General features: G+C 40.6%; 1 protein-coding gene across 1 annotated transcript in view; it reads left to right on the top strand.

Annotated features, from left to right (window-relative positions):
- Positions 1-302: 302 nt before the first annotated feature.
- The window catches only part of Pigu (phosphatidylinositol glycan anchor biosynthesis class U), a 139,132-nt gene continuing 122,266 nt past the window's right edge, over positions 303-17,168 (top strand). Inside the window, exons 1-2 of the mRNA XM_004630832.2 lie at positions 303-617; positions 16,860-16,924. Coding sequence (XP_004630889.1) covers positions 488-617; positions 16,860-16,924 — 195 coding nt within the window. The 5' untranslated portion in view covers positions 303-487. The remainder of the gene's footprint in view (positions 618-16,859; positions 16,925-17,168) is intronic.

The raw sequence follows: 17,168 nt of genomic DNA, 5'->3' as shown, positions 1-17,168 counted from the left end.
TCTCACCAGCATGATGAGTTTTAAATTCTTATTTCCGTTTTTAACATAATTTAATTGTGAATTTATATAATCTCATTTTCAATAACAGCTTAAAGGTGACTGAACAAATCTCTAAATGCTCCTCAGTCGGTTAAACAACTTAACACTAAAAATAAACACAAGAGCAAAACTATCGTCTCTTTAAAACTCTCACAATTCTAGAAAGAGAACTGCAGTACTTCAGCTTGCACCTGCGCGCTTTTACAGTTCACCCGAGTTTGGTCAAGGAGTTTCCCCAGTCCTTTGCTACAAGTTTGATAAACCCCACTTTCCGTCGTCCCGCCTGTCTCGCCGCGTGGGGCGCTGGGAGATGTAGTTCTCATGTTTGGCAGCGCCAGCGGCAGCTGCGGCTCGCATCCGGTCGCGGAACTACAAAGGGTGGCGGTCAAGATGCGAGGTTCTTCCGCCTCGTTTTTTCCTTCCCGTCTGCACGCCCGCCCCAGTTGTCATGGCGGCTCCCTTGGCCCTGGTGCTGCTGGTGGCCGTGACTGTGCGGGCGGCCTTATTCCGCTCCAGTCTGGCCGAGCTCATTTCTGAGCGAGTGGAAGTGGTGTCCCCACTGAGCTCTTGGAAGAGAGGTGAGGCCACCCGCTTGAGTAGGTGGTCAGGGCTCGCCGCGCTGTCTCAGACTCTGTGAATGGGAGGCGGCTCCTGCGGTCGTCGGAGACCTGCAGCCGGAGCTGTGGAGCAGAGGGGTGTGAAGGAAGTATTGTAAGGTTTGGGGCCACGGGGGCCGAACCACCTGTAGGGTGGGTAAGTGAGGGGGCGTGTCCTACTCTGGAACCCAGGCGTGAGTTGTGTGAGGGTTGGTATTAAGAACCTCTTGGAAAGCGTGCTGGGTGGAGTGGGATTTGTGAAGAGCATGGGGTTTGGCGAGCCGTGATCCACGGGGTAGCGGGTGAGGCGTGAGGAGCGGGAACGAGGGGACCAACCTCGTATTAGCTAGAAGAATGTCTGTGAATGTGCTTAGTCGCCCCTGAGTCTAGGGCTTACAATGCAATGTTTCATATTGTTTTATTTTTTATTTCTGTAAGTTCTTTATGACACATGTTTTATGGTAGCATGTACAATGAGACGCTTGGGTGAAGGACTTGTAGTTTCATGGGAAAGACCAAAATACTTAATAACTTAATAAAAGTGTACTTCCTGTTTCCACCTAGTTCTTTCTTTGGTGTTCTGACCCTGAATAAACTGTTGCCTCCTTCCCAATATCTTAAAGACAGAGGATTTAAACTGACTCTTGAAAGATTTAGGGTTTCAGAAAGGAGATTAAAGGATAGCAGAAGTTAAACAGAATCGAGAACTGTCCAAAGAAACCAGGTGTGGTGCATGCCTGTAATCCTAGCACTCAGGAGCATGAAGCAGAAGGATTCAATTACTGTTGAATAAATGGAGAAAAAGAAAGCTTAAGATCTGTTTTTAATAGGATATGCAGGTTGGAGCAAGACTGTCACAAAATAAGTGGAAAGGGCTGAGGATATAGCTCAGTAGGAGAGCACTTGCACAGCGTAGGTGAAAGCATCGTCTCAATTCCTAGTACCACAAAACAACAGTAAGTTGGCCTTTATAACTCACTAGGGATTGATTTGATCAAGCCTAGAGTCCGAATAATCAAATTCTTGGCATTTGTTGCATCCAAGCAGGTTTACCACATGTGAACAAGAATGACCAACACCAGCTTCTGTTATATCCTCTTGGTTTTGTGCCTACTGAAAAGTTCTCTTCTTCCATCAGCACAGCAAAAGCCCAGGAATTGAGTCACACTGAACTAATTTGATCATATAGCAGTTCTTCAACCAATCACTGGTCAACGATTCATTTGCCTACCCCTTGAGAGGGGTGAAAAACATGATAAGGGAGGTTCCCCATACAGAAAATCAGGGTGCTGTTATCAGAATAGGGGGAAATTGATATTGAGAAGATAATAATATAGCTGTCACAACAGGAGAGAGTCCTTTCTGTGTCACCCATTTGCAAACCCACATTTTTGCATGTTTATTGCTTTCATGTGCTTGGGGGGGGTGGTACTGGGGATTGAGCCCAGGGCTTTTGTACTGAGCTAAAGTCTAACTTCTTAAATTTTGTGGGGGACAGAGTCTCCCTAAGATGCTACATTGTCCAGGGGGGGCTTGAACCTGAAATTCTCCTGCCTTATCTTCCTAGAGTGCTGGGATTATTGGTGTTTGCCAACATGCCTGGTTGTTTTTGTGTTCCTGATGATAGCCATTCTGATAGAGATAAGATAGAATATCAGAGTTATTTTGATTTGTAGTTCCCTAGTAGCTAAACATGATAATAAACATTTTTTTTCATGTACTTATTGGCCATTTGTACTTTGTCTTTTGAGAAGTATCTGTTAGGAAACAAGGGGGAAACAACAAAGCCATGAGCTTAGTGGGACAGGTTTACTTCAGAACAAATCTGAGAGGGACCATTCTGGCAATTAAACCAGACTAGCAGTTCTTTTATAGGCCACAAGGTCTTTTATATGGTCATGAGCATAAAGACAGGCTGTGAAAGGAACAGGTCAAAATGGGACCTTTGAGAGGGAGAGTTCAGTGAAAAGGAGTTGTGGCTACCTGCCAGGGCCCAGGCTTGAGTAAGTACAAGGTCTGGTGGTTGATTGTCAGGAGCAGGGTTGAAGCGTGATGGGAGTTGTGGGTGTGGCTGTGGTTACTGGGCCTCAGTAACTCACATTTTACATCTTGAGCAGGTGTAAGAGCGTAGCACCATGGAAGCACCTTAAAGTGGTCTCTGGTCAACCTGGGATGGTCATCAGACTCCTTCATTGTCTGTTCAGTTCATTTACCCATTTTTAGATTGAGTTATTTGCTTTTGGGAGGGTATAATCTTTTTTAGTTCTTTATATAGTTTAGATGTTAGTCCTCTATCAGAAGAGTAACTGGCAAAACTTTCCCATTTTGTAGGCTGTCTTTTCACCTATTGATTATTTCTCTTGCTGTGCAGAAGTTTTTTAATTTGATGTAGTCTTATCTGTTGATTCTTGATATTGTTTGGTATACTGTTAGAGTTCTGTTCAGGAAGTCCTTGCCTGTGCTATGGCTTCAAGTGTTTCCCTGTTATCTTCCAGCAGTTTCAAAGTTTCTGTTTTTAATGTAGGCCTTTAGTCCATTTTGATTTGTTTTTAGTGCAGGTTGAGACATACTTCGTTTCAGTCTTCTACACAAGGATAACCAGTTTTCCCAGCACCATTTGTTATGAGGCTGTCTTTTATCCAGTATATGTTTTTAATATCTTTATCAAAAATAAGATGGCTGAAAGGGCATGTGTTTGTTTTCATGTCTTTTGTTCTATCGTAATGGTCTGCATATCAATTTTTGTGCCAGAAATACGCTGTTTTTGTTACTCTAGTAAAGTATTATAACTTTAAACCCAGTAGTATATCTTCTATACTCCTTTTTTGCTCAGAATTGTTTTTTGACTATTCTGAGATTCTTCTGGTTCCATATGAATTATAGGATTTTTTAGTTTTGTGAAAAATGTTGGTATTTTAATAGGATTGCATTAAACTTTTAGATTGTGTGTGGTAATATGTCTTTTTTTTATTTTTATTTTTTTTGGCAGAACTGGGGATTACACGCAGGCCCTTGTGCTTGCCAGGCAAGCGCTTATTCTAATGAGCCATCTCCCCGGCCCCAATATGTCCAAGTTAGTTGTATTAATTCTGCTAATCCAAGAACAAGAGGTGTTGTTCCATCCTCTAAAGCCCTCTTCAACTTCTTTCTTCAGAGTTTGGTAGTTTTCATTATAGAGTTCTTTCTCCTCCTTGATAGTTTGATTCCTAGGTATTTAATTTTTTGAGGTTGTCATAGTGGAATTTTTGAGGCTGGGTGTGGGGGTGCCATGCCTGCAGTCATAACACTCAGGAGGCTGAGGCAGGAGAATTGCTGTGACCTGGAGGCCAGCCTGGGATGCATGTGTTCGAAGCCAGCCTGAACTATAGAGTGAGATCCTGTTTCAAAAAAACTTAAAAAACAAACGGAGTTTTCCTCCTTTCTTTCTTGGTGGGCTCATTATTGGTATACGGGAATTTTGTTTGTTGATTTCGTATCTTGAAAACTAGGAATCTGTAGGCAGGCGCTTCCACCAGAGTTTATTCTATCTTGTTTAGAAATGTCAGGAATAGTATTAGAACTTTTTTTTTTTTTTTTTTTGCCATATTTTGTGTGCTTCCTCAGCATTTGACCTAATGATTAAGAATTAGTAGGAATTTAGCTTCTTCAGTTCAGGATAGAATCTAAGCAATTAGTGCTTATCTAAAAACTTACCTATATTTAGCTGGTTGTGGTGGTGCATGTGCATTAACACCAGTGCTTGGATCACTGAGAGTACAAGCCAGTATGGACTACCTATTGAGTTCAAGGCCAGCCTGAACTACATAGCAAAATCCTGTCTTTAAAAGAAAAGAAAAATGGCTGGGGCTGGGGCTCAGGCTCAGAGGTAGAGCTCTTGCTGTGCATGCACAAGGCCCTGGGTTCAATATCCAGCACTACAAGAAAGGAAAAGAAAGGAAGGGAGCAGAGAGAGAAAGAGAAAAGTGCAATCTGTGATGCAGCTCTAAGAGTCAGGGTCAGGAGGAACGCTTCTGATAACACTACTTCAAATCAAACCAAAATTCTTCTTTATTAAATAGAATCATAAAGCACACATCACACTGTGTTGCATTATGGATTGTACTAGGGACACTGTTGTAATCCTCATCCACATGAAGGTGAGCCCTTTGTGACTCCAGTGAATGGCATCCTTCCCTGACACTGTCTCAGTTGTAGTTTCCTCACTGTTGTCATGGGTAGCTGTTATCCTGACTTTCCTAGCCCTAAATACTATTACTTAATCTTGCCTTTAAAAAGTATTTTATGTGGTTTATAACTCTCTCTTAATCTCTGGAGTCCTCAAACTGTCCTTTCCTTCTTTCTTTCTTTTTAAGTGTATTTAGGACAGGGTCTGCAGGGTCTCACAATATAGATCAGACTGTAGTGATCCTCCTGTTTACAGCCTCCTAGGTTCTGGGATTACAGGTGCATGCCATCACACCTAGTTTCAATCCTGTCTCTGCTGTGCCCCGTGCACAGCACTCTCGGATCAACTACAGTTGTTTCACTCTGCTTAAGCAGACTTGTCCTTTTTTTGTTTGGCAGAACCAAACTCAGGCCCTTGAGCTTGCCAGGGAAGTGTTTATTCCACTGAGCCATCTCCCCGGCCCCTGTCCTTTTCTTTTTGTTAGTATTTATCTGAAGAATCTGTACCAGATTACCTATAGAGTTCCCAAGATTTGAGATGCTTTATTTTTTAAAAATTTATTTTAGAGGGCTGGTGAGATGGCTCAGTGGTCTAAAGCACCTATTTAGAACAAGCTTAGCAAAGCACAGGGATGGTGGTTCAATCCCCCAGCACCACATGCCCACCAGCCCCACCCCCTAGTGGGCTGAGCTGGACACACACACACACACACACACACACACATGCACACATAAATAAATAATTTTTAAAAAAGAAAATTTATTTTAGAATAGTGACATTTAAAATTTTTTAATCTATTATTTTTTTCTTCACATTCTGTAGGGATTTAAAGTTTAACCTATCAATACTTGATGGAAAGTACCTGTTCCATGTTATGTCTGAGATGTTTGATATTCAGACAGATAGTGAAGTTAAGCTCAACTGCCTATGTTATAGGGTAATAATATTAAGCTTCTCTTCTGAAGGGTTAACATCTTAAGTTTGCAAACCAAAAATTAGAGAAAAAGAAGGGCGGCAAGGACAGCCAACATTTTGGCCCTAGCCTTTCAAGGTCAGTGAGGACTCAGGACATAAGAGAACCTGTACTGTAACATCCTGTATAACTCAGTGATGTCCCAAATTTTCTGATTAAGGAAATTATGGGGCCACAGAGGAAAGTGATTGACGATGTAGAATGTGCCTAAGGAGAGTCACATGGAGAGAAAACATTCTCTCAGGCTTTCACAGAAAGCAAATTGGTCAAGCAATGGCTGTGACTCATCCACATGGCTGACATTGACAAAAGATCTACAAACTGGTACAGGGTTTCAGGGTAAATCCTGAGGGGATCTGATTGACCTTGTCACATACAAAAGTGACATTTCTTGTTATATAGGTCTTGCTTTATCTTGGTCTTAACCATCCAGCAGAAAAGTATAATAATGTAGTGTGAAAAGTAAAGCCATATTAATATGCTGAGCTGTAAAAGGCTCAGGTCATCAACTTCTAACATTGCCAATCCTACAGATAACCCATTACTATTATGGACTAGTGGACTATATTGGATTATTTTGCTGAATTCATGCACCTACAATATTTAAATGACAATGAAATACCCATTTCTGACAAAACAAAACAGAAAAAGGAGATACAAATGAAGGACCATTTTGTATCTGTATATACAAAATAGGATCGATATACAGCTACTTCCTCTTAATTCAATGAGAAGGAAGATTTGTACTAATAGTATTTGGACAGGATATCATGTCTGCATCTTGTACTCTGAATAATCATTATTAAGACAACAATATGCAATGTACTAATTATTGAAACTGTCCTACTAATCAGTTTTGAAACTGTTTCATTGGTATTTGTTTCTCAATAAAATTAATTAAAGGCTGGGGACATGGCTCAGTGGAATAAGCGCTTCCCTGGCAAGAGCAAGTGTCTGAGTTCAATCCCCCGTTCCGCAAAAAAAAAAAAAAAAAAAAGAAAAGAAGAAATAAAATTAATTTTAAAAAAAGAGTAGTTAGTGACAATGAGCTCATTACTTAACTATTGTAAAATATTAGGTGGATAATCTCTGAAATGCTCTTCAGTTACTCTACACTTCTTTCAAGTTTTGTTTTTGAAGAAGAATGCTGTAAAGCAACGGTTTGTTTTTTTTAAAATTGAATTCTACTTTTTTTTCTCTAAGGAGATTTTTTGTCAAACTGACTTTAAACTGTTCCTTGTATATAGTTAGAGCATATTAGAATTTGAGAGCTCTGATTATACTTTTTTCTTTTTGTATTTTTTAGTAAGGGTGTACAGGGTCTCGCTACATAGATCTGGCTCGTAGTGATCTGCCTGTCTTCAGCCTCCCAACTAGCTGGGATTACAGACCTGTGCCACCATACCCAGTCTCAGTTGCCATCTCAGTGCGCCCTGGGGGCAGGGTTGGCACCGCAGGTCGGGGATCAAACCCCAGCTGCTGTGTCTGCTTAAGCATGTGCTTTAATCTGCTGAGCTATTTGGCTGGCCCTGATTATATTTTTAAGCATAGAGATTTTTATTTATTCATGTATTTAAACAGGGTCTTGCTATGTCACTAAGTTATCCAGACTGGGCTCAAATTTCCAATTCTCCTGCCTCAACTGCCTCAGCTTCCCAATTATGGATTGTACTGGGGACACTGTTGTAATCCTCCAGTGAATGGCATCCTTCCCTGACACTGTCTCAGTTGTAGTTTCCTCACTGTTGTCATGGGTAGCTGTTATCCTGACTTTCTTAGCCCTAAATACTATTACTTAATCTTGCCTTTAAAAAGTATTTTATGTGGTTTATAACTCTCTCTTAATCTCTGGGGTCCTCAGACTGTTGGGATTACTTCCACCTCCGGCTGATTTACCAATATATTTTAAAGAGGATTTTGGTAGTTTGAACTCAGATGTTCCCAGATGCACTGTAGATGATGCCAAAGTGTCCATTCTTGTACACACATACACACACACACACACACACACAGTGTAAGAAGTTTCATAAAGCTAAATGTATTAAATAAAAATACTGAATTTATGCTTTCTATATTTTTTAATGTTATGGCAAAAAAAATTTTTTTTGAAACAGGGTCTCGTGTAGTTCTTGGCTGTATAACATAGGGACTAGTTATCTACAAACTCTTGATCTGTGGTACAAGCTGGCCTTGAACTTACAGCAGTCCTCTTGATTCAACTTCCTAAATACTGAAAATGTTTGTTTTTTCAAATTTGATTTTAAAGAGTGAAAAAACCCAAAATTTCAAAACAAGTTAATAGAAGGATAATAATGGTTAATACATTGTTTTGTTATCTTTAAATTAGTTACTCGGCGTATAGGATGCCAGCATTTAATTATCTAAACAGTATTAGCACAAACCTGGATATTTTTTTTTTTTTTTTTTAGATAAAGTTGACTCTTACCTTATATTATCAATAACTGTATGAAGCAATATGATACTATCTTTAATCAAGATAGAAGAATTGCATACAACTCCACATAAATACTTGAGAGGCTGAGGCAGGAGGATCACTGCATTGGAAGCCAATGTGGGCTACATAAGTTCAAGGGCTACCTGAACTACATAGAAAAGCTCTATCTTCAAAAACAGAACAAAAATAGTGGAACCATATTCTAGGCACTTGGCAGAAAATAGGTTAACAAATTTACTGATGTGTAATATCTAGCAAAAGCATCTGTCATCAAATTACATTTTTACAGTTGCTTAAAAGCGTCCTGCACTATGTCCTCTAGCTACATAGTTGAAAATCTCCCTTTGGGTTAAACCAGAATTAGTGATGTTTCTGGACAGCCTCACAGTGGTCCTCTAAAAAGTTGCCTTTATTGCTCTGGTAAGGTGCCACTGATGGCCAGGCCTGGTGGGCTCATGCTTGTGATCCCAGCACTTGGGAGGCTGAGGCAGGAGGATCGCTGCAGGTCAAGGCCAGCATGAACTCTATTGAAACCCTGTCTCAAGAAGATAGAGAAGAAAAAAAAGATGTCATTGGTTTAGGTTGAAGGCTGCCTTATGAAGTGGCCCGATGAATTATCTCTTGGATCTCCAGTAAAGCTGTGAAGAGTTTGTTACACAGCACCTTCTTTATGTAGCTCCTTGATGGTCTTTTTCTGATCCTGGAATAAAGAACCAGTTACAGTTGTCTTGAGCAGCAGGCTTTGTTTTTACTTTATGACTACTATGAATTATGCCGCTGATTAGATGTATATAGTTTTTGGGACCAACTTTGTAACTTGATTTTTTCCTGCTGATCTTTGAACAGGTAATTCAATCTCATGATCCAACTTGCAAAAGGCTATATGATTAGAAGATACCTTTCCTTTTTTTATTTTATTTTATTTTATATATTTGGTACAAGGTCTCACTACGCAGCTCAGACTCATAGTGATCCTCCTGTTTTCAGCCTCCCTATGCTGGGTCTACAGGCATGCACCACCGTGCCCGGACTCTGTGGCCATCTCAGTGTGGCCCTGGGGTCAGGGCCGGCACAGCATGTGGTGACTGGATCGAACCCCAGTCCCCACACTTGCCTAAGCAGGCGCTTAGTCCGCTGAGCTATGTCGCTGGCCCTAGATGATACCTTTCTACCCCATTCTTTCTTTTTGGGGGGTGAGTGTCTCACTATGTTCTTGCCCAGAATTTTTATCTTTACTTTTTAGACAAAATCTTGCTATGTAGTTCAGGCTGGGCTTAAACTTGAGGCAATCCTCCTGGCTCAGCCTCCTTCCTGTGTTCTGGGATGACAGGGATGTGCACTGCACCTGGCTGGCTTGCTTGCTGCTTTCCCCCCTCCCTCCCTCCCTTCCTTCTCCCTGCTTTCCTTCCTTCCAGTTTCTGTGTTTGTTTGAGGAAGGGTTATACTGTGTACCCCATGCTGGCTTTAAATTCATTCTCCTTCTGCCTCAATCTCCTGACAACTGGGATTACCATCATGCCCCATATTCCCAGTTCTCCGGGCAGGTCTTGGCTGCTGGGTTCAGGTGATGCTCAGGCCTCAGCTTCCTGATTACAGGGATGGCAGGTGCCCACCCCTGCCCCTGCCTCTACTACTTTCTTATAGCCACTCAGTTTCATTCATTGGAGATAGCCAAATTGTTATCAGTTCATGTATCTTTCTAAGATGCTTGGGAGGCTGAAAACAGGAGGATCATTACAAGTCTGACTTACATAGTGAGACCCTGTAGACCCTGTACTAAATACATTAAAAACAAAAAAAGATTTAGAAAATTAAGAAAAGTAAAAAAAAAAAATCTGTGATCTTATCTAGGGGTGAGTACTGCTGAAATTTTTTTTCCTGTTATTATTTTAACAGAAACTTTTCCATATATTTCCCATTGAATACATATTCATTATCATTCAAATAATTAAATGAATTAAATGCTTATACAAATTAAAAATAATAACACTTCTTACCTGTTTTACATGTAGTGTTATGATCTGCTTCTCATTTAAGAATATTTCAGGGGGCTGGGGAGATGGCTTAGTAGAATAAGCACTTCCCTGGCAAGCACAAGGGCCTGAGTTCTGTGCCCGGTTCTACAAAAAAAAAAAAAAAAATTCACATTGCACATGGTGGTGCACAGCTGTAATCCCCAGCACTCTAGAAGGCTGAAAAAGTTTTTATTTTTTTATTATTATTTTTTAAATTTTATTTATTTTGTGTGTGTGTGGTGTGTGTGTGTGTGTGTGTGTGTGTGTGTGTACAGCTCAGCCCACCAGGGGGTGGGGCTGGCTGGCATGTGGTGCTGGGGGATTGAACCGCCGTCCCTGTGCTGTCCTGAGCTTGTTCTAAGTAGGTGCTTTAGTCCACTGAGCCATCTCACCAGCCCTGAAAAAGTTTTTAAAAAAGGACAACTAGGAAAGTCCCCACTAATGCTCATGCAGGCACTCACAGAGACATATTTCACTGTGTGAAGCTTTTCTTTATTTTATTTTTTTGAAGCTTTTCTTTAGCAAATATAGATATATGGTACATTTTTATATTTCAACCCTTCCCCCATTGCATTACTGGACATTGAACCTAGAGTCCTAACACTAAGCAACATCTCCCTGACCTTTATTTATTTATTTATTTTTAAATTTTAATGTATTTAGTACAGGTTCTACAGGGTCTCACAAATTGGACTTGTAACGAAATTATAAGAAATAAAGCCATGCTGTTAAGTTGAGCTGTGGGGGACTCAGGTCAATAATTTCTGACATTGCCAGTTAAACAGAAGACCCAATGCTATTATGGGCTACTGGACTCTTTTAGAATATTTCGCTGAGTTTACACACCTATAATATTCAATAACGGAACTTAGAAAAAATGGGGTATACAGATGAATGTCCATTTTGTATCTGTGTATTCAAAGTGGTTGGGATAGATATATAGTTACATTCTGTTAATGAATAGAATGATTTGTTCTAATGGTGTTTGTAAATAGGATCACAAGTCCGCATCTTGTACAGCAATTAACCACTAAGAAGAATATATGCAGTGTATTATTTGTTGAAAAATTAAAAAAATAAAATTAAAAAAAAAAAAACAAATTGGACTTGTAGTGATCCTCCCTGTTCTTCAGTTTCCCAAGTGCTGGGATTACAGGTATGTGTCACCACACCCAGTGTTAGTCCTTGTCTCAGCAAACCCAGGGAGGGGCCGACATGGCAGGCCGGGAATCGAACCCTTAGGCAGAACCCTGTATCTGCCTAAGCAGGTGCTTTAATCCACCGAGCTATCTGGCTGGCTTTTTGTTGTTGTTTTTTAAAGAAGGAAAGGCTTACAGTGTGTAGAGGTTTCAGTTCATGATTGGTTGGCTTCAAGGCAGAGAGAAAGAGACAAGCCTTTTTCTGTCCCTTATATAGTGTCAAGTCTACTGGGATTAGGATGGATTAGCCAGTCAGCGGATTGATCTACCCTTAATCCCAGCATTGCACTAGAAATCAATCACACTAAATTCAGCTGCCTCTGAAAAAACTCTATGACTGCATGAGGCTTTAGAGGGTCATCTAAACAGAAACCGTAGCATTCCAACACTGGCCCCTCAAAGACTCATGCACATCCTCTTATGCAAAGCGCATTTAATCCATCTCTAAGTATTATTAAAGTCCGAACAGTTTCAGCATTGCTGAAAAGTCCAAGTCCAATGTCTCCTTTGAGCTTTAAGGCAAACTTTTAGCTGTGAGCTCCTATACAAGTGAAAAGAAAGTTGAACACGTCAAGTATTCAGTAGCAGCAGATTAACTTTTTTTTTTTTTTTTTGCAGAACTAGGGATCAAACTCAGGTCCCTGCGCTTGCCAGACAAGCGCTTATTCCATTGAGCCATCTCCCTGGCCCCTAGATCAATATTTTCATTCCAAAAATTAAGTTCAGAATCCAGCAGGGCAAACATTAACTCCTGTGCTCCATGGGCAGCATTCAAGGCAATCTGTGGCAAGATGTAAACTCCAAAGGACTTGGGTGGCTCCACCCCAGTGGCGCTTCCAGTGGTCGTGTCTCCCATGGCTTTTCTCTTAGACTGTCTTGACCCCCTTCCTTGCAGTTTTCCTTAGATGATCCACATTCCTGTCTTCTCCAAACTTGTGGGGTCTCCACTACACTTTTGGCTTCACACACTGCCCTCTCAGGGGCTTCATCTGAAATCTGGGTGGAAGCCTTTCTGACCCCACAACTCTTTTATTCTGCATGTATCTAAAACCAGAGTGCCATGGATGATGCCAAGCTCTGCTGCCAGCTGGAGCAGTAGCCAGCTTTCCTCTTGGCTGTAAAGGTCCAGTGCCTGGAACGCTGGGCACTGTGAATCCAAGTCTGAGGAAAAAAATGTCTATACTTCCACCACTCCAGAACATGGTGCTTTGCAGCTTCTCAGGGCAGTTTTTCACTTTTGCAATTTTGAAGCTGCAAAGAGTGGAGTCCTGCTGCTTTTTTTGTGATGCCCTCAGGCAATCTTCTGTCAGCAATCAAGATCTCCTCTACTTTATCTTTGCAGTCACAGCTTTACTGGAGCCTTCTTTCTGGCCAGCCTCACATGTTTTAAATCATTGTGCTGGCCTCTCTGTTCTTGATTCTCAACCTAAAAACCCCGAAAGCAACCATGCCACAACCTCAACATTAGACTACCTTGAAATTTCTTCTGCAAGATTAACTAGTCTACCATTCTTAAACTTAGTCTCAGGCAAAGTCTCCAGACACAAGCAAAATGCAGACAAACTTTCTGTCAAACTATTATGCACATCATCTGGCATCTACCAGCCAGTGCAGTCCTTTTACCCAGCAGAAACCTCCTGAGTCTGATCTTTATTGGCTTCCTGGTCTTCTGAGCTCTGACCGGAACCATACAACTAAGGCATTCCAGCACTACTTTTTCAGCCAGCATCTCCAGTCCTTTCCAAGCTCTTTTCACAAGTGAGTTGCAGAAGCTCCTCAACCACTTGGTCAGGTATAGTCACAGCAACAATGCCACTACTCTGGTACCAGGTTTTGTCTTAGCTACTTTTTTCTCTTTACTGAGACAAAATAGCTGACATCCAAAGTTAAGGGAGTTTAGCTCACAGCTTGTAGAGGTTTCAGTCCATAATTGGCTGGCTCCAAGGCCAGGTGGCACATGGTAGGGGCAACAGTTCACGGCAGCGGAAGACAGAAAAAGCAGCAAGGCAAGGGTGACCCAGCGCTTTCTTTATTTTTTATTTTTTAAGTTTTGAAGCAGGGTCTCATTAAGTAGTTCATCTGGGTTCAAATGTATGATCCTTCTTCCACAGTCTTCTAGTATACTGGAATTACAGGCATGCATCACTATGCCTGGCTAAATTTTAACTTTTCTTTTTCCATTTTTATTACTATGTTGAGGCAGAATCTCACTGTGTAGCCCACACAGGCCTTTAACTGACAGTGATCCACCTACCTCAGCCCCCAAAGCTCTGGGATTATAGGCACGTACCACCATGCCTGGCTAAATTTTAACTTTTTTTTTCTTCCATATTTGAGATTTCATTGGTTGTGTTGAGGATCAACACACACAATTCATTTTGTACACAATTCTTAAACACACATACCAAGAACCCAAAAAGCCATATATTGTTTTTTAGCTACTCCAGTGACTTTCCACCTTCAAATTTAGAGGCAAGTTTTTGGTAAGAGGATTAAGTACCAGTATTGTCAAACGCTGATAAAGTGTTACTTAAGTCCCACCAATTCAGAATTTTGTGTCACATATACTACATACTCAAATTTTCAGTCTCTCACAGCACATTAACAAAATTAGGCAAACTGGACTACTAGGACCAAAGATGTTACAGAGTGCACATGGTTCTGACAAGACAACAGTCAGGAAGTAGTTCTCTTAAACAATTCTAGTAAAAATAACATGGGAACAGAAGTCATTTAAAATATCCAAGACATAGTAAATGTATGACTGTGATTCCAAATTGCAGGATATAAAGCTAAGCCCCCATGGAATGTTAAGCTGATACCCAAGACAGTCAAAGCTTGCCATAATTCAATATCCCACTATTTTCTGATTATATCAAAAAGTAAGCCAGTAAATGATTTAACTTCTAAAAAAATCATTTACACTTAAGAAATGCAATGAGGTGGGATTCCTTTTTTTTTTTTTTTAAGGAAATACAAGCTGGTGCAGCCATGATATACTTTCTTTTTATTTATTTTTTAAAATTGTATTTATTTGTGTGTGTGTGTGTGTGTGTGTGTGGCCAGCTCAGCCCACCAGGGGGCGGGGCTGGCTGGCACGTGGTGCTGGGGGATTGAACTGCGGTCCCTGTGCTTTGCTAAGCTTGTTCTAAGTAGGTGCTTTAGACCACTGAGCCATCTCACCAGCCCCTGGGATTCCTTTTTAAAAATGTTCCTAGAGCAACTGAACTTGCATTTACAAAATAGTTGATAAAAATATTCTTCTGGATTGTTCACGAAGGGAAACAGGAAGCACTGATAAAACATGGTGTGTGATTAATCAGTTTTGGGTTTTTTTGCGGTACGAGGGGCCAAACTAGGGACCTTGCGCTTGCCAGGCAGGCACTTATGCCGCTGAGCTATTGCCCTGGCATGGTGCATGACTAATCAGACTTGCCTTCTTTTCTTCTGCTTTCTCAGGGCTGTGCTCTCCTTTTTTTTAGTTTCTCCATTTTCCACAGATAAATCTTTGGTCTCTTGATTGGCCACTTACGCCTGTTTTTCCTTGGCTCCCCTTTTCCGTTTTGCTTGCACTTTTTTGTCCAAAGATTTATCCTTTCCTGCTGCCTCTTTTGGCTTGTTTCCACTTTTGCAGGAGCAGGTTTAGCTGACAGTCATGCCGATCTCCTCTTGGGCTCCTCTTTCACCACCCCTTCAAGCTGACCTCCCTCTTGGGCATCCTGGTTGGCACACGGAGCCTTAGGGAGCTATGTTGCTTGGCCGCTGCTGCTTCTCCCTTTAACTCTTAATTTTTAGATTTGCAAAAATAGTGCATAGAGTTCCTCTTTGCCATTCTCTTAGTTTCTTCCATCACCTGCTTAACATTCTTTATCACCAAAGTGCAATAACCTAAACCAGAAGATTAACATTGGTTGATTACTATTAACTAAAGTACAGACCTAATTAGAAGTTTGACACTTCCCCTCTTCTGTCTTTTTTTTCTGCTATAATATCCAAGCTTTGATCTCATTTTGCATTTAGTTGTGTTTCAGTCTCTTCCAATGTAGGATGCTTCATCAGACTTAATGTTTTTATGAGTGCTGGCTGGTTACTTTGACTCAGTTTGGGTTTGCCTGATGTTTTCTGATAATAAGATTGAGTTTATGCTTTTTTGGCAGGGGTACTACATTTTTTTGGTACAAGGACCACAATAATGTTCTTGTCTCCATCTCAGTGACTCATCTTAGGAGGTACTTGATATTATTGTGGTTAACATATTAATGATGTTAATTTGGGTCACATGCTTAAGGTATGTTAGGCTTATTTATGTAAAATTAATATTATTTTTTGTAGTACTGGGGATTGAACCCAGGGCCTTGTGCATGCTGTCTAAGTAAAAGCTTTGCCCCGAGCTACATTTCCAGCCCTGTAAAATTATTATTTTTCTCTATTCAGACATTTTCCCTTTGTATTTTGCTCACTAATTTTATTATCCTTTGGTGATAATTGCCTTTTAGTTATTATTGCAAGTCTATCAATTGATGGTTTTCTGTTCCACCAAATATAAATTTTTCCATTTATGTTTGATGCTTAGAATGCTATATAAGAAGTCTCTTTTCTACTTACTTAGCTATTTATAACACAGTATACATTTTAAGCATAAAGTCCATTATAAGCCAAACATGGTGGTGCATACTTGTAATCGTAGGACTCAGGGGGCTGAGGGAGGAGAGTCCCCTTAAGTTTGAGGCCAGCCTGGGCTACATAACAAGTATAAAACCAGCTTGGGCTACATGGCAAGACCCTGTCTAAAAAAAAAAAATCCAAAAGGTAAATAAAAACCATCATTTTAGGTTCACAAGGCTTGCAACTAAAAATACACATTGCTGTGTAGAAAAATTATTACAAATGTAACATACACCAAACAGTGTCTGAGAGTATCCATTTCCTCACTCTGGGCGTTTATCACCAGCTTTTGGAATAGAAGAGAATATACATAAGTGAAACACTTTTTTAGGGGGAATGGAAGTTACAAGGAGGTAGAAAGTTTACAGTTTAACATAGAACTTTCTTACAGTGAGTGCTGCCCCACAATGGAAAAGGGGCTTTGTGTAGAAGAGTTCCTTGTTCTTGGTAATGTTCGAATCCATACTTAAAAGCCCCTTATTGAGGCAAAAGAGATGAAATTCTGAGGTCTTTCTCGGTCCTGGGAGTGTGTAACATCTTAGTTGTTCTTTTAGACAGGGTGTCCCTATGTAGTAAAGACTGGCTTTGAACTCACTAAGCCAGGCTGGCCTTGAGTTTGTGGCAATCTTCCTGCCTCAGCCTCCCAGGTGCTGGGATTATAGGCACATGCCTCCATACCTGGCTGTAACATTTTAGTTTTTGACCATCTGTTGATGTCTCTGAGGTCTGAATTTGGATGTCTTACTTTTCAGTGGTCGAAGGCCTTTCACTATTGGACTTGGGGGTATCTCCGTATTCTGGAGCAGTATTTCATGAAGTAAGTGTTCTTGATTTCTTTTCTGGCTACTAAGAGTAGTTAATAGTCACAGATACCAAAGCCTAACCTCAGTTTTGTTTTGTTTTTTCCTAACCTCAGTTTTTGAACAAACATTTAAAAAGGTCTAGTTTTGAAAAACACATTTAGAAAAAGCCCTTTTTAGATGTCCTCTGTGTAAGAATGAGGTTTCACAATTACAGTGGAAATGATCCAGGATAACATTGTAACTTGGGAAACAGATGTG

The sequence above is a fragment of the Octodon degus genome, unplaced genomic scaffold (genome assembly GCF_000260255.1).
Source record: "Octodon degus isolate 3935 unplaced genomic scaffold, OctDeg1.0 scaffold00037, whole genome shotgun sequence".
Lineage (NCBI taxonomy): Eukaryota > Metazoa > Chordata > Mammalia > Rodentia > Octodontidae > Octodon > Octodon degus.
The sequence above is the reverse complement of the archived record's forward strand: the minus strand, read 5'-3'. Positions and strand labels throughout refer to the sequence as shown.